General features: G+C 40.4%; 1 protein-coding gene across 1 annotated transcript; it reads right to left on the bottom strand.

Moving 5' to 3' along the window:
• Positions 1-6,938: 6,938 nt before the first annotated feature.
• LOC307163227 (interferon-inducible GTPase 5-like) lies at positions 6,939-9,771 on the bottom strand. The gene is made up of 3 exons (XM_079879231.1): positions 9,542-9,771; positions 8,457-9,036; positions 6,939-8,219 (listed from the first exon to the last, which is right to left on the bottom strand). Exons 2-3 carry the CDS (start codon positions 9,022-9,024, stop codon positions 7,591-7,593), a joined length of 1,197 nt encoding a protein of 398 aa, XP_079735357.1. The 5' UTR covers positions 9,025-9,036; positions 9,542-9,771; the 3' UTR covers positions 6,939-7,590.
• Positions 9,772-22,290: the final 12,519 nt, after the last annotated feature.

The following is a 22,290-nucleotide window of genomic DNA, read 5'->3' as shown; positions in this document are numbered from 1 at the left end:
AAAGGAAAAGGAAAAAAGAAACATCTCGGAAACCCTCTCAAATGTGATTGGATTGTGCAGGCGCCACTGATTGGGACAGCCTATCAGCAATCACCTTCAGCTTTCCGCCAAAGTCAACTCCATGGTCAGATTTAGATAAGAGAAGAAACCATGGACGAAACAATGGATGAAGACGCAGCAGGTCCATCCCGGGAGCGATATTTTTTTTCCCAGGATGGTAGGGGAAGACTATCATTAGGGAAGTCATCCCTGATTGGTCTTAACCCCAGTGACGAGTAGGTTTAGGGGCGGGGTTATGGAGGTCATAAGACCCCCAGTGACGGGTAGGTTTAGGGGTGGGGTTAGGGGTAGGTCATCAGACCAATCAGGGATGACTTCCCTAATGAATATTCATGAGTCTTCCCCTACCATCCTGGGAAAAAAATATCGCATCCCGGGAATGTTCCAAGCCGTGGCCCCACCTCGCCAGACTATTTCAATTTTCTGAACAAGTTAATGATATTTTTCGCTTCAAGTGTTTGCTGTGTTTACCAATGCAAGCCCTGTGGCAGTAGTAATGCAATATTTAGAAAATGTACTCTTGTACTCTTGATACTCAAGTACTTTTAAAAACAAGTACTTTAGTACTTTTACTTAAGTAGACATCTGACTGTAGTACTTTTACTTGTACTTGAGTAAAATTTAGCAAGGGGTATCTGTAGAAAGACCATGCAAAGGGAATACTTTATAAACCGAGTTCTGTTTATTAGCCTCACTCGTACAGCTCTCAGTATCAGTTAGCAAAGCCTCGTATGTCCACCAGCCCGTTTGCGCAGGCGCAGTCTCTGATAACAAGTATGGTGGCTACAAAGGCACATTAAACTCCAAGCGAGCATTAGGTGAATGCTCTACACCCCTTTCTTTAGCTTATAGTATCAACAGCATATAACCATATTCAATTTGAACATCAGAACTTCAATGTTTAAACTGACTGAAACGTAGACATAATAACCAATGTATCCAAGGAAGGCATGACTTTTCTTTTTTTTCATTTTTCATTTTTTTTTTTTTTTTTTTTTTTTTTTTAAAGTACAATGTGTCGTACCGAACATTAAGTGGTCCATTCATAGTCCAATATTCAGTCTTTGTATTTGGGGTTTGGTCTGACTGTACGACCAAAACGTGTTGTGTAGGGGCTCTTACCAGCGTAGGCAGGCGAAGTAGCTACGGGTACCTGGACTGGCGGTGGTACAGTGTCCATGGGATCCCGTTGTTCCTCCCCGTAGATGGGAGGTGTTTCACCGGCAGCTGGGTTGAGGGGCTGTAGGTCGACACAGTCAGGCTGATTTGGAGATCGCTCGGCGACAGGCAGAAGGTGTCTGCGGTTTCTCCTGTAGTCTTTGCCTCCAGACTGGATGATGTAAGACCGCGGCTCCTCACAGATCTTTCCTACTGTGCCCATGCGATCATACCCCCGGGGGGTCTGCATCCGGACCACTTCGCCTTCCAGCAGTGGTTGAAGAGGACGGCTGGACTTATCATAGCTCAGCTTCTGGGAGAGCCTCTTCTTCTGGAGCTGGGCTGTGACTTGTTGGGTGTTGAGGGATGCTGGCTGCAATAACTGTCTGCTGACTGGGAGGGTAGTACGGGTCTGCCTTGACATTAGTCTTTGTGCAGGTGAGCCAAGTTGTGCATCGCGAGGAATGTTCCTCATGTTTAAAAGGTTGAGGAACACGTCCGTACCATCCCTTTTCGACTTCTCCATCAGTTGCTTGGCACTTTGCACTGCTCTTTCAGCCAAGCCGTTGCACTGTGGGAACTCAGGACTGCTGGTTACATGCTTGAAGTCCCACTGTGTAGCAAAATCTCTGAATTTCTGGCTAGTGTACTGTCTGGCATTATCTGAGATGAGAAGATGTGGGGAGCCATGCACAGAAAAGTGTCTTTTCAGTTTTGTGAGGACTGTTGTAGAAGTGATGTCCTTGAGAAGGTCAATCTCGTACCAGTTAGAGTACGAGTCTACAAGCACCTGAAAGTGCTTGCCATCCCATTCGAAGATGTCAGTTGCTACTGTAGACCATGGTAGGTCCGGAACTGGGTGTGACTGTAGTGGTTCTCTCCGCTGATGGGGCTTCTGACTGTTGCAAACAGAGCATGAGAGTACTGCTCTGTCAATGTCACTGCTCATAGTGGGCCAGAACACTATGTCCCGGGCTCTGCGTTTGGTGGACTCCGCTCCTGGATGTCCTCTGTGCACGATGTTGGTGTACGCTTTCTGCAGTGACTGGGGAACGACAAGTCTGTGACCTTTCATGACGACGCCCTCCTCGATGGTGAGCTCATCTCTGAATGGGATAAAAGAACTGATGGATGGTGGAGCGTTATGCTGTTTGACGGGCCATCCGTGTTTGATGACAGAAGAGAGGGTTTGCAGTAGTCCGTCTTCTGCTGTGTGCCTCTTTAGTTCATCTAAGCGGCTGGATGAGACTCGGCTGACTGACATGACCTCAAAGTCGTTCAGCTCGTTTACATGTTGAAGTGTGGACGCTCTAGGTGCGCGTGACAGGGTATCGGCCAGGTACATGTGTTTACCTTTTTTTGTAGACCAGGTCAATGTTATATTTTTGGAGCTGCAGCATCATGCGTTGCAGTCGTGCAGGCGCTGAGAAGATGGGCTTTCTGATGATGGTGATCAGAGGTTGATGGTCGGTCTCTATGGTGACAGGCTTCCCGTAGATGTAGTCATTGAAACGCGAACACGCAAACACCACTGCCAGGAGTTCTTTCTCGATTTGGGCATAGCGTGTCTCGGTCTCAGTCATTGTCCTTGATGCGTAGGCTATTGGTCTGCCCCCTTGTAAACATGCTGCTCCCAGTCCGTGTTGGGAAGCGTCACACGTGAGTGTGACTGGTTGGTCAACATCGTAGTATGACAGGACAGGCGGACTGGAGATGCATCTTCTCAATGTGTCGTATGCATCTTGGTGTTGCTTCAGCCAGCACCACGCTGTGTCTTTGCGTGTCAGCTGATTGAGAGGGGCAGTTAACTCACTCAGGTTTGGTACGAACTTTCCCAGGTAATTTACCATGCCTAGAAATCGTTGTAGAGCTGTCACATCTCTGGGAACGGGCATTTCAGTGATTGCAGTGGTCTTGTCAGGATCTGCTTTTAGGCCTTCGCTGGTGAACACATGACCGACATAAGTTACCTCTGTCAGCCGGAACTTGCACTTGAGGGAGTTGAGTCTCAGATTGACTGTGCATGCACGGTCAAGCACTCTCTTTAGGTTTGCATCGTGCTCCGCTTCCGTGCGGCCTCCGACAATTATGTCGTCGACGATGATGGCACATGGGTACCCCGCGAATATCTGTTCCATTGCACGCTGGAATACTTCGCTGGCTGAGTTTATTCAGAACGGCATTCTTAGGAACCTGTAGCGTCCAAAAGGTGTGCTAAATGTGGTCAAGAGAGATGACTTACTGTCCAGGGATATCTGCCAAAATGAACTTTTGGCGTCCAGTACTGAAAACAGTGTTGCATTGGCCATCTGTGATGCAACCTCTTCAACCGTGCGCATCGGATGATGGGGGCGCTTTAAGGCTGTGTTTAGATCTTTGGGGTCAATGCAGATCCTTATGTCCTTTGTTTGCTTCTTGTTTGTTGCTACCATGGATGACACCCATTCAGTTGGCTCTGACACGGGAGTGATGACACCCAGGTCTGCCATTCTCTCCAGCTCCGCTTTCACTCTGTCCTGCATGGCTACAGGGATGCGGCGTGCTGGGCGGACGACGGGCTGCACGTCAGGGTCTATTTTCATAGAATATGTCACCGGTAGCTTGCCAAGTTCATCCTTGAATAGATCTGCATACTCTGTGAAGATCTTGTGTGGCAGGTTGATATCTGTGTTCACACTGAGTTGGTGAACATCCTTGCTCAGTGTCACTAGCTTCATGTGTAGGCTTGCTAGTAGGCCTAGTAGTGGCTGGACATTCCTCTCCACAACGTGGAATTGTAGTTTGTATTGCTGACCTGCAAGCTGACATTGCAGGACGACTGAGCCCAAAGTGCTGATCATGTTTCCCCCATATGCGACAAGGTTGGTGATTATTGAGCGGTCAATCGGTTCCCCGGTCTCCACATGTTTGAAAGCATCATAGGATAGAACGTTGCACTGTCCACCTGTGTCGACTTTCATCTCCACAGCTTTGCCATTGATGTGTACAGTGGCGAACGCCACATTTTTCTCATGTACATTTGAGTCTATTGTGTCCACGACAACTGGTGTTATTCCATCAATACAGAATGAGTCATCTTCAGCAGTGCTGCCCGTGGCCTGGTTCAGTTCGAGGTGGTGGACAGACTCTCTGGAGCTCTGCATCCTAGAGTATCTCTGCACTGACCTGCAGCATTTCTTGTAGTGGTTCCATTTTTTACATGCATGGCATTGTTGACCAGAAGCCGGACAACTTTCTCTCTTGGCATCATGGCTGCCACCACAATTATTACAGTTGACAATGGGCTGTTCATTTCTCCCTATCTGTGCTCTCTGTCGTGTCTCAAATCTCTGCTTCCTCCCACATTTGTACTGTAGACTGTCAACACTAGTAGGAGCATGTGACGATGACAATACCCTGGTGTGATGTTCTGTTTGCTCATAAATTTGACACACCGAGATAGCTTTAGCCAGAGTTAGCTCACTGTCACGCAGCATTATTTTTCTTAGATTATCATCAGTTATGCCACAGACCAGTCTGTCACGGATGAGCTCGTCTTGCAGTGTTCCGAAGTTACAGCTCTTTGCTTTTATCCTTAAATCTGTGACATATGATTCGAATGGCTCACCTTGGTTTTGGAACCGTGTATTGAACTTGTGTCTCTCCACTATAATGTTTATTCGGGGACTGCAGATCGCCCGAAATTTCCTCTTTAAACATTCGGGGTTCTCTTTTGACTCAGCCGGAGTGATGATGGGTCTCGGTGCGTCGTCAACGTCTGGTCCTCTCACCGCGGGCGCGTAGACGAACGACCTCTCCCTTTCAATGGCCTCCGATCCTGCGAGATTAAGGAGAATGTAGGCTTGTGTGCGGGCCGGCTTGTCAGAGTGTGCCGCCGCGATAAAAATGTCATATTCCTGTTCGAATACTCGCCAATTCTCCGCGATGTTCTCATCAAAGACGAGGGGGTCCGGTCTGCGAAATCCGTCCGACATGATGCACTGTATGTCCGTTAGCAGGATAGCCGGGTAGCAACGTTATAAACTGGTTACGGTCCTTATTCGACCGGCAAGTAGTCGTGCGCTCCGTGATGAATGAACTGCACGATCAAAAGTGTCCGTGTTCACTTCTGACACCATGTAGAAAGACCATGCAAAGGGAATACTTTATAAACCGAGTTCTGTTTATTAGCCTCACTCGTACAGCTCTCAGTATCAGTTAGCAAAGCCTCGTATGTCCACCAGCCCGTTTGCGCAGGCGCAGTCTCTGATAACAAGTATGGTGGCTACAAAGGCACATTAAACTCCAAGCGAGCATTAGGTGAATGCTCTACAGTATCTGTACTTTTACTCAAGTAATGAAGCTGTGTACTCTGTCCGCCTCTGCATATATCCAGACACGTTCAATGTTGATTACTCTAAGTAGTGATTTACTGTAGTGGCCTAAATCACTTTTTCCGTATCACTTACAAAACTATATCTATTTCTACAGAGGGTTTTTCAACTGGATGCAATGGAAAGACCCCATGAATACATCTACATGGATGAAGCTGGGTTTAATCTCACCAAAAGGAGAAGGAGAGGCCGTAATGTGATTGGCCATCGGGCCATTGTTGGTGTTCCTGGGCCGCGTGGTGGCAATGTCACATTATGTGCTGCCATCAGCAATCATGGGGTTGTCCACCATCATGCTAACCTGGGGCCCCACAACACTCACCAGCTCCTCATTTTCCTCAATCACATGCGAGATGCTCTGTTAGGGCAGCAGGATGAGCATCCCATCTATGTTGTTGTTTGGGACAATGTAAGTTTTCACAGAGCCCTCCAGGTTAGAGAGTGGTTCAATATGAACCAAGGTTTTATCATTCTTTGCCTTCCACCGTACTCCCCTTTCCTAAACCCCATTGAGGAATTCTTCTCCTCATGGCAGTGGAAGGTAAAACGCCAACCTTACACCAGGGTAAATCTCCTGCAAGCCATGGGACTTGCCTGTGGTGACATAGGTGTGGAGGCATGCGAAGCCTGGATACGGCATGCCAGGGGTTTTTTCCCCCGTTGCCTGGCCAGACAAAATGTGGCCTGTGATGTGGATGAAGTCCTGTGGCCTGACCCAGTACGGAGACATGATGCTGTGGCTGAGTAATGCACTTATTTGTATATTTTTGTACTTTATTTTTACATGGGCTTACTGTACACAAGTGGCAAACGCATAAGATTTCTGTTTGTTTTTACAAGTGCTACGTGTAAATGCACAAGATTTCTGTTTTGTCTTTTTGTACAAGTGCTAAATGCACAGGTTTTTTTTGTTTAGCAACATGCATTTAGCCTACAGTGAACAATAAACATTTATTTCTCCAGCTTCATGTCCTGAGCATTGTGTTTTCTATTTTTCTACGTAGTGTTTAGTGACTGTTCAGTAGTGTTTTTAATTCTGATTGACTCGGGGCACGATTTGAAAACATTTCTTGACACAGTTTTGAGCAGATTGAACTGTTTTGAGGTGAAAGTTTGGTTTTGCAAGAAGAGTCTGAGGTTTTGTGAATGTAGCTTGAAAATTGGGTTTTGTGTTCACAGTTTAGAGAAAAGGAGAGCAGCTTTCAAGAAATGTGTCTTAGCAATCGAGAAAAACTGTTTTTCACTGTAGCATTTTTACAGTCTTTTACTGTTAAAATCACGATCATTTTTTACAGTGTACTATGATAGAACATGTTTTCGTTCATCAAAAGACAATGACAAAAAATATGAAATTTGTTTTGAGATTAAAAATTTACTTCTCCCTGAGAACTGTATGTTTTTTTGGTTTTTTGTTTTACTGTTCTTTTTATTTCCTTTTATCAAGTCCAGTCATACAGTATGTCACAAATGAACTTTTTGATGGTACAGTAAGGTGTCACGGGTAAGTCTACAAACAGAATAGCAGTCCGTAGATATCTCTCGAGAACTATATGTTTTAAACAATGTGTTTTTTTGGTGTATTGTTTACTGACTGCTATATCATTTCGATCACTTTGTTTATGATTTGAGAGCAGTGTTTGATTTTGAACACAGGTAAAACTGTCTTGAGGCGAAAGTTTCATTTTGCAAGAGGAGTCAGAGGTTTTGTAAATAGTTCTTGAAGATGAGGTTTTGTGTTTAATGTTTTCAGAAAAAGGAGCAAGGTTTCAGAAATTGTGTTTTAGCAATTGAGAAAAACTGTAATCACATCTGTATTTTAAATAAAATGTAAGTTGCTTTGGATAAAAGTAACAGATAATTAAATGCATGTAATGTGAATACAACGTGAAATCTATATCATACGTCTATTGGATATTTTGTATTAAATGTCATACATGTTTTTCGTCTATAAATACCCCAATAGCAATTAGTTCTAAACGCTGTTGAACATTCTTGTCTTTTACACTTCAGTCTCCAGTGAAGCCATCAGCACGTTCCTGGCATCATCAGCGATGTCATTCAGAGCTCTCTTCAGCATTCTTGAGACAGTCAGATAAGACAGTCCCCCTGCCACCAAACTGCCAATAATAGGAATAAAGCTCACAAGTAACTCAACATTATCTTTTGATATATGAAGAGATGCAGCACCCAGCAAGGTTGATATTGAATTTGTGTTTATCCCTTGATGCAGAGGAGACTTCATCAGACTCTTCAATTCCTCTACGGTTTTCCCAGATCTTTCACAAAGCTTCTGAAGGGATGGATCATCCAGACCAAACGCACTGTAATACTTTCTCAGCTCATCTGCTATGATGGCTATATCTGCAGTGATCGAAAGACCAGGAATAGGAATAACAGCTATACAAGCAGACAGGAAAGCAACTTTTCCAATGTTTTCCTCCAGAGCTTTCTTCTTTTTCTCATTAATCTCCAGTGTAATATTCGGCAAAGTCAACATCAGCACACGTCTCTTATGCTGTGGAAGCTCTTTCTCCATCCTCTCCAGCATCTGATTGAAATCATACTTGCCGAGCTCCCAACCAGAGATCAGGAACACGACAGGATCCTCTATATTGATCTTTCTCAGACCTAGACAGAAACAGGAAAGAGCATCATGAAATATTTAAAAAATAAAGGATTATTATATATTTTATAATCATAGATTTATAAATAATAGGCTAATAAATTATTATCAGTGTAATTAAAATTATCATTGTTTTTACATGAGAAAAACATATTGGTTTAATACATTTAATACAAAGATAAATCTCTTAGATAAATCTAAATCTCTTTGTTGCTCAAAACATGTGAACTGAATAAACTAACCATTTTCACAATCCTCTCGGATGGTATCCAGCGTCTTTTTCTGTTCAAAGTTCTTCTTCCTCTTCTCAGCAGTAATGCAAAAGTCAATCTTGGAACGAACAAAATAAAACTTTTTCCCCATGTTCTTGATCTCTTTGGCCAGCTGAGTGTGGCATTCTCTGAACCGATCTGAAGCAACGATGATGAAAAAATCATAGCGTTCAAACTGAACCAGTTTAAGATACTCGTCGGCTTTGAAGTTTGGTGTTCCAATGCCAGGAAGATCCCACACTTTCACATTTTTGTATTTAGGGTGAAGGTAAAGTTTAGGCTCCATAGTGGTTTCTACTGGGCCAGTTTCAGCAGAGCCTTCATCTTCATCCCCTAAACCCCTGAATGCATTGACAAACGTGGACTTTCCAGAACCTGACTCTCCCGTCACACCAATGTTAAGTTCTACAAGATCTTGCTGTTTGAAGTATTCTTTGATTGTGTTTATCGCTGATGGGAGATCCTGAGTAGATATGGAATCTTTAATATCCTCCAGGTCCAGCTGAGTTATTATACTGTAATCTTCAGACATAGCCATCCTAAAAAAGATCTGTTAACAGTGTTATAAAAAATGCTTTAGGAAATATGTACAAACAACAGCTTATGCCATGATATTTAAATGTCTGAAGTCCCTTTCCATGCTGGAACTCAACAGTCCTTTATTTTGCTTATCATAGCTTGTCGTATAAAGAAAATCAAGATCAGTTTCTCAATCTCATATTATGTTTCAAAGCACAAAAGATGCAAGAAGTGCTGTTGTCTCCTTCACAAATGTGAAATTCACTGTTGTAAGAATTCATTACTAATAATGCAAGGTTCATCTGCCATTTTAAATGTTGTTTCTAACACGTGTATTCCACATGACAGTATTGCTAGACACATACTTGATAAATGTTTGTATTTTGCTGCCTCACGCTAGTCATGTATGATGATAGCTCAGATAGACCAGAATTTTTGACTTTCAGTTTACAACATTAACGTGATTGCTGTCAAAACATCTGGATGTGCAGTGAAACAGTAAGAATTCGTTACAATGGCGACCGTAGAGACCTTACCCAAATGTTCGGTGCAATTCACATAGCAACAACTTGAACCCTTTGTTTGAACTTGAACTTTTCCACTGCAATACTGTCACTTTCACTGCAGCTGAAACAGGCAGAGACTTGTAAATACTTGTCAGATAGCCTATATATAAATAGCCTATAGCCTATATGGCCTAAATAGATTCTATTGGTTAATATACGCATAAACACCACGATAGACGCAACGCGACACAATATGATACAAATAACAGCCAATCAGAACGCTGCACAGATGAAGTGCGTAAAACTAAAAACACAACTTGCACATTCACGATTTTCGCGATGCGTCTCCATATTATGGTAGGCTATTACTTGTGGAACTTCAGGGATTTGTCATATAATAATCAATGTTTCTCAACTTACAGTTTCTAGACGTCTTGAATATTCCAAAATGTTCCACCAGAGGTCTCTGTCGCAATAGGGTTTAACATGATAAACGGTCTCAAACACTTCAGATGTGCTTTTCCCCCCAGAGATGTCTGAGGTTGTGCGCGCGCATCATAGGCTCAGGTGGTATTCTATGCATTTACAGCAAAGATGACACAATGACCTTTACTGAAAAGCTTCTGTTAAATGGAAAGTCTGTTAATAAATTAGTGTGAGGGAGGAGAAATGGGGTCATAGCCTGTGACTACCTTGTTGAAAGATAATTGTGGAACAGATGTGACTGTTTTATTGCAAGATAAAAATCATTGTGAGATCTGGATCTATTCGCACAACATATAGGCCTATTTGCTGCTTGCTTTTTTATGCAATGCCCTCAGAAGATAACGTAGAAGCTGAAACCAGGTTACATGAAAGGGCTTGACCAGGCACTACAATGGTTAACTTGTATAAAAACAAGTGTCTGCAAGTTAACATAACCCCCCAAAAAGTATGCTGCTGTTAACATAACAATGTAATACTGTGACAACCATTTCATTTTGCTTATAACATCTACATAGTTTCCTTAAAGATAGTTCAGATATAGGCTATGTTTGATTCATTCACCTCTCAGAGAGATGTTTTCCTTATTGGTTACTGTATTACAACCATCTTTCCTTGCTGTTGATGGTGTGATGCTCTTCAGATCATGAGAACAACAAGAAGAGAAACGAGGAAATTATAATCAGTGTAGCTTCGTCAGCAATGTCCTTATCTGGCGTTTCTGTTTACTGAACCTCTATCCACCCATTATTTTCCCCACAGTTGAGATTTGAATGTTTGTGTGCCCGAATCAACGTGAAGACTGTTATGTTTTATTTTGAAAACTAAATTTTTTTGTCTAGAGGGAGTGTTAAGGGATAGTTGAGGTTAGATATCTCATTAAAACAACTTTGAAAGTCTATCGCTCTCACACACACACAACCATACACACAAACACACACACACACACACACACAAACTCACACGTTTGTACACAGTGTTCCAAGACATGTCTAGCTCTTTAGAATGTTCTGTCCTGCCTCAGCACTATTTATCAACTCCCCACACTGTGTGACACACGTAACATGAAATCTTATACATCTCAGAAAGATCAGTTACATATGCTGCAGCTGCTGCAATGTACACACCAATACAAATACACAATGTATTTGCAGGTGGATAATAATAGATATAACACTAACACATGTTGGGTTTCCATGTTTTAAGGGACATTCCCCATAGACATAATGACTTTTATAGGTCTACTGTATATATTCTATCCCCTATATAACACAACCCTCACAAAATTTTTTTTTTCATTTTTACATTTTCAAAAAATAAATAAAGATAAGCTGTTTTCATCATGGGGACCAAGATGTCCCCAAAACATAGGAAATACCAGAACCACACACACACACACACACACACACGTTTGTTTCACTCTATTTGTGAGGACATTGCACAGACTTCCATCGATTTTATATCAGGTTAATGATATTTTTGCCTAACCCAACCCCCAGACTTAACCATTACAGAAACATATGCAAAACACTACATTTAAATGAATATTGGCCATTAAAACTGTTTAATAGTGAGAACTTAAAAGTATACTTAGGTGTTCTACATACTTTATATTGACTGATTGGGGAGAGGCTATTGCTTGTCCTACCCTAAACACTGTGTTTATTCTGTTTGTTTTGTTTTGAACTGGAATTTCATATAGGAATTTACTTCAAATCTACTAAAAAAAAAGTATATGTATATTTCAGGTATAACAATTAATTCCAAAATAGGAACATAGTAGTGTAAAGTGCAAAATAATATATAAATACTAAATTATAAGTTTAGAATAAAAATAAAATAAAAATACAAGTACACTTGCAGTATAAAACTGCTAAATTAGTAGTTAACAAAGTATAATTCAAAGTGTACTTTCATAAACTACAAAATGTGCTACAAGAATCAGTATACCTATAAGTTCCCTTGTATTATAATTGCAGTAGCCTACAAAAAGTTTACTACTGTTACACTTAAAGTATACTATTATACACTAAAAAGAGGGCCAATTTAGTCCCAAGTATAGTACACTTACAGGTATACTACTAGTACATTGATAATTACTACATCACAGCTGCATCTGAAAACGTAGGCAGCTGACTTGTTGCCCTCGCTGCCCTATCAGGCAATGACTTTGTAGGCAGCATTAGCGCACAAAGGTTCCTCACGAAACTGATTTCAGACAGACTTCTGAGGCAGCGTATAACGGTTTAATGATCTACAGCAAAATAGAGCGAGCTTTGGTGAAAACTAAGTGAATATTTAATGACTACAAAAGTGATTTCTCGCTAGAAATGACATCATAAGTGGAAAACATTGATAAAAAATGTACATTTACAGACAAACTGACGACCAGCCGCAACTTTCAGATGGCATCTTTATTTTTCTAGCTCAACTGTCACAGAATGGAAAGCACAGGATTGTGGGATATCAAAGGCAGGGAAGGATACATCTATGCTGCATTCAAAAAATCGATCAGATGAAGGTATCTCAGGAGACAGCAAGTGAAACTAGCACTGCATTCAGACGTGCCTTGATGCCTTCCGACCTTGGATTGTGTCTTCCAAAGGCAGCATTTATCAGTTTTCGGACGCAGCCAAAGTATAATAAATACTGCATACTTGAACTTTACTTAAGTATACTTAAAATGAAGTATACATCAAGTATACTTGAAGTAGGCGATACTTATTTTTTTGTATGCCATCAACCCGATCTCATGAAATGTGTCTCTGCATTGTATTTATAGTGCAATTTATATGCGAAGATGAGTTTTTACATGAAGTAGCTCATTGTGTGCGTGCAGCTTGTGAACGAGCAACACACTCTGTACTGCAGCCAGGAAAAGACAATTTATAACCATCTATCCAAAACATTATTAAAAAAAGCAGTATCAAAATACAGGGAAACGTTTTTGTTGGGGGATGGGGGTCTGAAAGGCTACAACAGAACTTTATTGACTCATAGTGTTTCAGTAATAAGAGTTGTTTATCTGACCATCTGACCTCCCTTTCAGTTTTCTCAGGAAAGTGAGCAAGATAATGTTTGGAAATTGTTTTTATTGTCATTTAAATAAGGCTAAAAAATGCCTGCATTTGACCATAGAGAGGCGCTATTGCAGTCCATACTCAGGTCTGTTGTAAAAATCCCAGCTAAAGTCTTAATTAACATAGGCCTATAGGTTTGAAGCATTCTTTAAAAAATCTTTTGAAAGTCAGATACAGGTCTTGCATAAGTTTGTGTTTTTGACGTGTGCTCATCGAATGATGTGGCATGCAGGATGTGTCAGAGTTGGTCTGCACACCGGGCCAAAGGATCAGGCACAGATAGAGCTGCTGGAGAACAAGGAAATAACAGGCGATAACCGTCTATCCTGTTCTTATGTGAATGACGTGAGAGAGTTCATGCAAAGGCACACTCATTTACTTGCCCGATAACCTCTGAGTGAGCTGTGAGGAAAAGACGGGAAATCCTCCGTGTGAACTTACCAGCTGAAGAGTTTCTGCAAAAGGAGTATGACGTCTGTTTGTCACAGATATAACCAAATCAGACATCTAGGTAACACAATCTATAAACAAAGTTTCTGCCAAATGAGGTCTTTACTCAATCTCTGGGTACAATTTGACATTTGCCTTCAGTTAAAATACTGTCATAAGCCTAATAGTAAATCTTTTGGTGGATTTTTAAGAAGTGATTTTCTTTATTGTTGCTTTTCAGCAAGTGCATTGCATTTATTGTTTTTCAATTTAATATAAAAAGCATTATTGTATATTGCTTGGAGAAAAATCCTATGTGCATAATGCATCTAATGTGCATACTTTGGACCTGTCATAATTTTATGGTTTAATGAATGATTTAAATAATATTAATAATAATAATCAATCCATCCAATTTATCAATCCAAACCAATTTGGGATGCTGGAGCCTATCTCGGCATCTCTGGAAGAACATAAATAAATAATAATAAACAATTATAATAATATTACTTATTAATAATATCACACACAATTTAAAAAAATAAAATAAAAAATCAAGACATTTAGCATAACAAGACAAAAAAACTTTTAAAATTAAATATATTTCATATTATTTCCATAAGCATAATACAAATATATACTGTGGAAGAGTATCTCAATGATCTAAAAAAATAATAATATATTAAATATTCTTAGCTAGTAGCTACAGTTCATGATAAATTATGTTTGTCCTATGATAAATATAATTACTTGGCTTGGATTAAACGTCTAAAATAACAGCCAGAATTCCAGCAAAGCCTGCCATAAATCCTCATTGTAAAACTTGATGGATAATATGTCACCAGCAAAAAAAATAAAAAATTAGTCTTGGAGACCGTAATACATTCCTGAGCTGATTATTACACAAGTCTTTTTTATGGCATCTTTTTCAGCCGTGTTGTGAAATGACTTGCAGGTGCAAGAGAAAGTGCGTTGTGTTTTACGGTCCTGTCAGAAAAACACTGATGGTGTTCTTGTGTTTCTCAGTACTCTATTCTTAAAAGCCCGGTTTAGCCAGATGGCAGGCAGGGTGGTGCAGTGTCTCCCTCTCATGAGCCAAGTCAAACACTGGCCTCGGCCGTATAGCTCTCCATTTCTGCGGGCCTTGCGCCCCGAGCACGAGAACAATGTGGGTTTGAAGCCTCCTGAGTTTTCCTCTGCCAGACACCAACAGGAATGAGAAGAATTCCAAGTTATTAGAGAGAGAAAGATCATGTTCTGTGGATTAGCAGAACGGCTAAAAATACTTTGATCTCCTAACAGACTCCACGTAGTCTTGTATCTTGGAGGAAACACAGTATGCCGCACATTTTTAAGCCCATAAACTTTAGTGGAGGTGGAAGAATTTTGGAGAGCGATCAGTCTGGAGCTGGGTGGCCATAAGCAGATAGAAATCTCTTTGTGTGTCAGCACACACTGATATGGGATTTTATGATGCAGCACAGTTAGCGTTACTCACTTACTTGCGTCCAAGTCCTCCTGACTTCAAATGTCTAATTAAAACTTGAACAAAGAGATTATATTAGGCCCTTAAAGATTAGTTTCTTGATTAAAGGCAGTGGTGCATGTTTGCATTACCTTTTGATTGTAGGCACTCCTGAATCTTTACAGCTAATCACCTTTATGCTTGAGTTTAGTGGTGGATAATCAAATGGTGCGTTCAAATGTCTTTGGTCGGAGCAAGATGGTGATGTGCCTTTTCTACATACAGCAAGATTTTTTTAACTCTACTTCTACAAAATGATGGATTAAGAATGCACTTCAGGTGTGTTTTTGTTTAATGTTTCTTTTTAATTTATGAGACACTGTAAACTGAATTATTGTATAATTGTACAATACTATTATATTTTGTATATGCAACGTAGCTCATTTTATTGTAGATAAAAATGAATAATTTCATTAATTTCAACAAATTTACCATGAATACAGATGCATCGTCCATCATATTTTCTCACTGACATGCCTTCAATTTGGAAACTTTGGGCTAAAAGTAATGGTGTATTCAAGTCATGTCCGAAAGATTGTATTTTTGAGTTGAATGCACAGGAACACCGCATAATTTTAAATACACAAATTTAATGTAATTACAAGTGGAACTTTCTTTAACCCCAGAGTTTCTGAGTTGGGGGCGTGTCAGTGAGAAAATATGGCGGATGTAACAGGAGATGCAAAGTGTATTGATGGTAAATTATATATTTTTTCATTTATAAGTCACTTATTCAAAATACGATAGTATTCTATAATTATGATAACCATAAATAACGATTAAATACAATGATGAAATTGTAAACATATACTGATGTGCATTCCTTATCCTTACTCATCATTTTGAAAGAAGTAGAGTTAAAAAAAATCTTGCTGAATTTTTACGTTTTTTAGAATTGGTACATCGCCATCTTGCGCCAACCTAAGTGTGTCAATTATGACTTCCCAACTCATAAATACGAACTTCCCAGAAGGACTTGAACACACCAAAAAAAGAGTTTCCCCATGCACTTATAGTGACTGTATGGTATTCAGGTGTGATCAACTCAACGTAAATATTATCTTTCCTACATGATTTGGACTCACCAAAAGTTTTTAAAAGTATTGATAGCACATTGAAATGATTGTTTGAAAAGCTTTAACGGAGATTTCATTAAATCCACAGAAGAACACTTCACTAGCACACCAATATTTGACTGAAGGCTAGCCTTAGTAACAGCTGTTGCAAGTAACGCATAGCAACACATTGCTGTGTTTCATTCCATAAAATGTGCATGGAGCATACCTCAACGTTTTGTAGATGCTGACACATATCCCTGTGGGTCACCGATCACCCCAAATAACTTGAATAGCTCTGGTAATGCACTGCCCTTTGTGGCTTACCCGTCAACGTACTTGAGAAAGAAGTAGAACAAGAGTAGAAGTAGAAATGTTTTCTTGTCAGCCCCTTAAGCATGGCTAATGTGTAATTTGTGTTTATAGTGGAGGTTAAGACTGTGGCTCTCCTCTGTGGTAAAACTGAAAGTCACTCACTTAAGATTTTCTCTGATTCCCGTGGAGGGGAAAAAGAAAAACAGGGTCCACAAAACATCTATCCTCCATTTGTCAAAGTAACCAGTGGAATTTTTACATAACATGGCTTCCCAATGTAGGAAATGAGTGTGTTTATGTGGTTAAACTATTTTCATTGGAGATTTTCAGTGGGAAATTTCAGTTCCTCCGAACCTTCAATGACTTTTTATGTTAGGGATGAGTGAAACCACATTTTATTTTCAACCCAATTCCAAGGCCATTTGTTTATTTTATTGATACCTCTATTCAATCATTTTTTCCCCTGTAATATCCAAGGATAAAATGGATAAAGCCATTATTATAGCATTTAACAGCCATTTTAACATAGGCCTAGACTGTGCGTGTGTGTGTGTGTGTGTGTGTGTGTGTGTGTGTGTGTGTGTGTGTGTTCCATTTATTAACCCTTTAAAGCCTGACATATGAAATGATAGTCAGAAAAGTCCATTTTTCTTTTTAAATGGAACAGTGTATTGAGCCTTTAGACCAGGGGTGTCCAGTCCTGCCAATGGCACCTGTCAATGTGTGGGATATATTCTTGAATGTCATGTGTGGAAAGCAGGAAAAATGGGGAAGCAAAAAGATCTGAGCGGCTTTTTCAAGGACCAAATAATGACGGCTAGATGACTGGGTCAGAAAATCTTCAAAACGTTAAGTCTTGTGGGGTTGTTCCCAATATGCAGTGGTTAGTAGCCTACCTAACAAAAGTGGCTCAAGGAAGGACAACCAAACAGACATCAGAGTCATGGAAGACTCTGGATGAACATAGGGAGTGAATGCTAGACTCAAATCTCACAGAAGAGCTACCATAAAAAGGGCTGAAAAAAGTAATGCCACCCATGATAGAAAGGTGTGAGAACACACAGTGCTTCGTATGGGGCACCTTTTCGATTTTTAGATCAGGTGTGCATCGTTTATTAGTCAGGCCAGCAGAGGCAGTGTTATGCTCTGGGAAATCTGGGTCATATAGCATTCATGTGGATATTACTTTGACACACGCCACCTACCTAAAGATTGCTGCAGACCACATACACCCCTTCATGGCAACGATGACAGTGGGCTTTTTTCAGCAGGATAATGCACCCTGCCACACTGCAAAAATGTATCGGAATGGTTTGATGAAAATTTGAGCTCAAGGAGTCGCCTTGGCCTCTAAATTTTCAAGATCTCAATGCGATTGAGCAGCATCAACAAATTTAATCCATGGAGGCTCCACCTTGCAAGACTTAAAGGATCTGCTGCTAATGTCTTGGTGCTAGATACCACAGGACGCCTTCAGAGATCTTGTGGAATCCATGCCTTGACGCATTAGAGCGGTTTTGGCACGATGGCACCATGGGGACATCCACAATAGTAGGCAGGTGGTTTTAATGTTATGGCGAATCAGTTTATACTTGAGGATTGTATGGCCCCTATATTGAGAATATAGAACACATGCTTGAGGAAAAAAAACAAATTTTTATTCAGAGGCCATGTGCAATTGGTTATTTATATGTTCAAAAAGTAATATGAAATTCTGATAGCTTGTAATGTAAATCAGTGAGATTTATATAATATATAGTATAATAGACTATTTACATTAATTTACATTAAAATGTACATACAGTAAATATCAGTTGTCACTCTGTATCTCTTATTAAGCTGATATTTAAATACTTAGTTTAATATTCAAAGCTCTGTATTTTTTATTGTGGGGGGCAAGCATATAATTCACATAGAATTATAATATATATATTGCCTTTCTATCAGCTGGAACTAGTCTGGACATTCTCTTCTGACATCTGGCATCAACAAGGCATTTTCGCCCACAGGACTGTCGCTCACTGGATATTTTCTCTTTTTCGGACCTTTCTCTGTAAACCCTAGAGATGGTTGTGTGTAAAAATCCCAGTAGATCAGCAGATTCTGAAATGCTCAGACCAGCCAGTCTGGCACTAACAACCATGCCACATTTCTTCCCCATTATGATGCTCAGTCTGAACTTCAGCAGATTGTCTTGACCACCTACATGCCTAAATGCATTGAGTTGCTGCCATGTGATTGGATTAGATATTTGCGTTAACGCCACCTCTCAAACTTGCATTGCTGGTTTTGCCAGCGGCGTCCCCCCCCCCCCCCCCCCCCACACCTGCTTTGCTATCGGGATGATTCGCCCTACTACGAGTTAATTTACCATCAAAATGATTTCGAAGCTGTTATATTAAGGTACAAATCCTGCATAGTGTGCCTTTAACAAGCAGTTGAACAGGTGTACTTAATAAAGGGGCCAGTGAGTGTATATTTCAAGATTGAGCCACCCATCTTGACTCTGTCACTCAAGAAGATTGTAAGACTGATGTCACTGCACCCCTTCCCCCCCAAAAAAATATCTCCAAGAAAACATCTTTAAATACCTTGCCTATAAATGAGGCTTCAACAGGCAGATGAGATGCTGTCTCCATCTGAATTGTGTAATCCCAGTGTTGAGTATCAGTCCCATAGGAGCATCTTATAACCACTTCTCCAGGAATTCTAGAGGCGTGTCCCACCAGGTTTGGCTGAAGGCCACATTTCATGAGATGGCTGTGTAATCCAAGCAAACCCGCCCTGATCCTGTCAACACCCAGTGTCCAACGCTCCTGGAACTACTGTCTCAGTCTCCAGTGTGTGACGTGTCAGCTTCTGGAAGCGATGCACACCTCAGATGGATTGCTGTATTGTGTAGCAGATTCAGAGATAGATGGTAGATGCTTAAGATGTAACCTGATTACCAAGTGTAGATCTTGTGTGCTGTAATGGACAGAAGGTACTGGTGGTGGTGATGGGAATGTGATGGGAATTTCAGTTCAAAGAGAGGAGAATAAGAGACCATATCACTTACACACTGCATGTGTTCTGTGTACAGTGTTGTGGTTCACCCACAAGATCATTGGCTGGGTAGAAGGTTGTCCTAAATAAATGTTAACAAACAGAAAATGTGGTAACATATTTCATTCCTTTATTTATATAAGAGTTATTATGTATGAGAGTCTGACTATTCTGGTCGTCTTGTGTGTTTTTTTATTTGTTAGAACTCATAAGAGTTTGAGAATCAGACTAGATTGGTTATGCTGTAAATTTAGTAGTGGTAGTGCGCCGTCACTGTGTAAAAATGCCACAGTCTTTCAGAGTATTTTAGTATGCTGAAGAATGCATGTGCAAAGAAAAATAAAAATAAAAAAAGTTAATGGAACTGAACATCACTGAAACATTTATGGCCTGTACACACCAAGGACTATAACTATAGCTATACAGTTTTAATAATCGTTTCAATTCTTTAGGGAAGTCCACACCACTATAGCCAAATGAAAACACACAAAGGAACAATATACACTGCGTCAATATACACTTCCCTACTATGTAGTACACCAAAAAAGTAGTATGTCTGAATACATATGCTGAATTCGGAACCGCATATAGCATATACTCTTACTATTTCTGCCATAAAAAGATGTGGTAAAAGTAGTAAGAGTAGTACGCTACATGTGCTTCTGAATTCAGCAGCTGTATTCGAAAAACAGTAGATGAAAAGTCCCTGGATGACCTACTACTTCCGCCGAGATTCTGGCTGCATCCGAAACCACATACTCACTGAGTACTAGGTACTTAATTTCATAAGTACTTACTTAACGAGCGCTAAAAGAGTAGGTACTTTATTTATAGCCTGATCTCGTTAAGTATGAATGCGAGCCGTACATCATCCGTCATGTTGACGTTATCATGTGACCTACGACGTTATCACAAGCACAACAACTTAAAAGATATGAGCGACAGGTTTAACTCATGTAAATATCTTGTAATGTCTGTACAAAGGAGACGGGCAGCTGTGCGAAGATCTCGCCTTTGCAGAAAAGCTGATTTCATTCTGGGAAAATGTAAGCATCACTCCTTAAAAATTAAGATTACCTTAAAATGAATTCCATTGCTAGCCCACCCCAACACTTATGCACAATAATAATGATAAATGCTGACCAATCCTTTTTTTTTTTTTTTTTACTGAAAATTATATATTTTAGTAAAACAAGCTAAATGTAATTTGTTTTGTCATATGCATTGCCATAGCTATGCATGACTACACTAGATAATTGCAGTGAACACATCTCAATTTTCAGTGAAGCTATGAATTAATGCATTATTTAATTTATTTAATTATATTTTATTTACTGACAACAATAGGAAACAAGAATAAATGAGTGAAAGATTTAAAAAAGTAACCATCACAATAAATAAATAAATATATAAGTCCAAGTCAACAACACATGAAACAGCTTTATTCATACTTATTGTTCTAACAATCACATATTTACAGGCGGTGACACCTACATCCTACTGCCATCTCAACACAGCGGTTCTCATTCTGATGAATCAGCTGACCACCATTCCCACCTTCACCTGTCTCTGCTGTCCATCATGTCCCTCATTGCTGCAGTCATACTGGAATCTGATCATGGAAAGGGACATCAAGGCTATCTTTGCCTGAGTGCACCGTCTCCCTCATCACCTCATACAGAGAGCCTGTACAGAACCCTGTGAGACTCGTCTCCACAGCAAACACTCCCGTGAGAGAAGCATAGTAGAGCGAGCCTTTAACATGCTGAAAACAAGCTCTATTTTCTTCATGGCCAGGGGTGAGCCATGCCTTTGTGCCTGAGGTTGTTGCTTGTTGCGCTGTGCTTCACAATATGAGGCAATAAGGGCCGGTGGAGTGATGGAGGGTCTCGTAAGGGCCGGTGGAGTGATGGAGGGTCTCATCCATGGTACCATTTCCAGGATTCAACTCTGGTCTCCTCATCTTCAGTGATGATGATATACCAGTCTGCAGAAATTTCAGAATCCTGCTACCCTGGTAATCCAGAGTTCTCGCGAGAGCACAAGTTGAATTTGCTCAGCGAGTTACTCTGGTGTCGAGTAATGATGCTCATTAAATATGCCCCTCGATCTGAGCTGCACCAATCACATCGGGTTATCTGATATAGGCGGGCCAGAGGCGAGCTAAACAGATGACGACAGTGCTGTGACGTCGAAGTCATTCGTAAACATTGCAAGATGGCTATAGATGAATACCAGTTGTTTGAAACGGCTTTGGCCGCTACAATGAACGAGTTAGACTTGGCTTTTTATCTAAAACAGGAACAGAAGACGCCGCTCGAATCGTTCCTTTGCAAGAAGGATGTTTTTGCTGTTTTGCCGACCGGATACGGTAAGAGTATAATCTACCAGTTAGCTCCGCTGATAGCTAAGCGTATGGGGTTTATTGTTGTGATTGGACGTAGTGTTATCCAGTTGCGTGCAGTGAGATTTTCAAATGCATGCTTGGTGCCGCCCCTCGAGCTGGGCGATTTTCATTAGTCGACGCCAGACCATTAATCTTTTAGATTTAGGTCTGGATTTCCAGGCTACAAAAATGCACAAAACATAATAAAAAACAGCACAATATAATTTATTTCTGTATAACAAAATGATCTTTTTATTTTTATTTCAGGTTTACCTTTTATCCCCCCATAAATGCCACCATCACCCTGCCTTGCATCCTCTGCTCCACCACAAAAGCTCTGCGGCAAATGCACAGAAATCAAGAATCAGAAAAGTGCTGTAATAACTCTGTGTGAAATTACAATCATTAAAATAAACTACAATTTAAGATTTAAATAGATTTTTTCATTCATTTCTGTAGTA

The sequence above is a fragment of the Squalius cephalus genome (genome assembly GCF_949319135.1).
Source record: "Squalius cephalus genome assembly, chromosome: 8".
Lineage (NCBI taxonomy): Eukaryota > Metazoa > Chordata > Actinopteri > Cypriniformes > Leuciscidae > Squalius > Squalius cephalus.
This window is presented reverse-complemented; position numbering and strand designations above follow the sequence as displayed.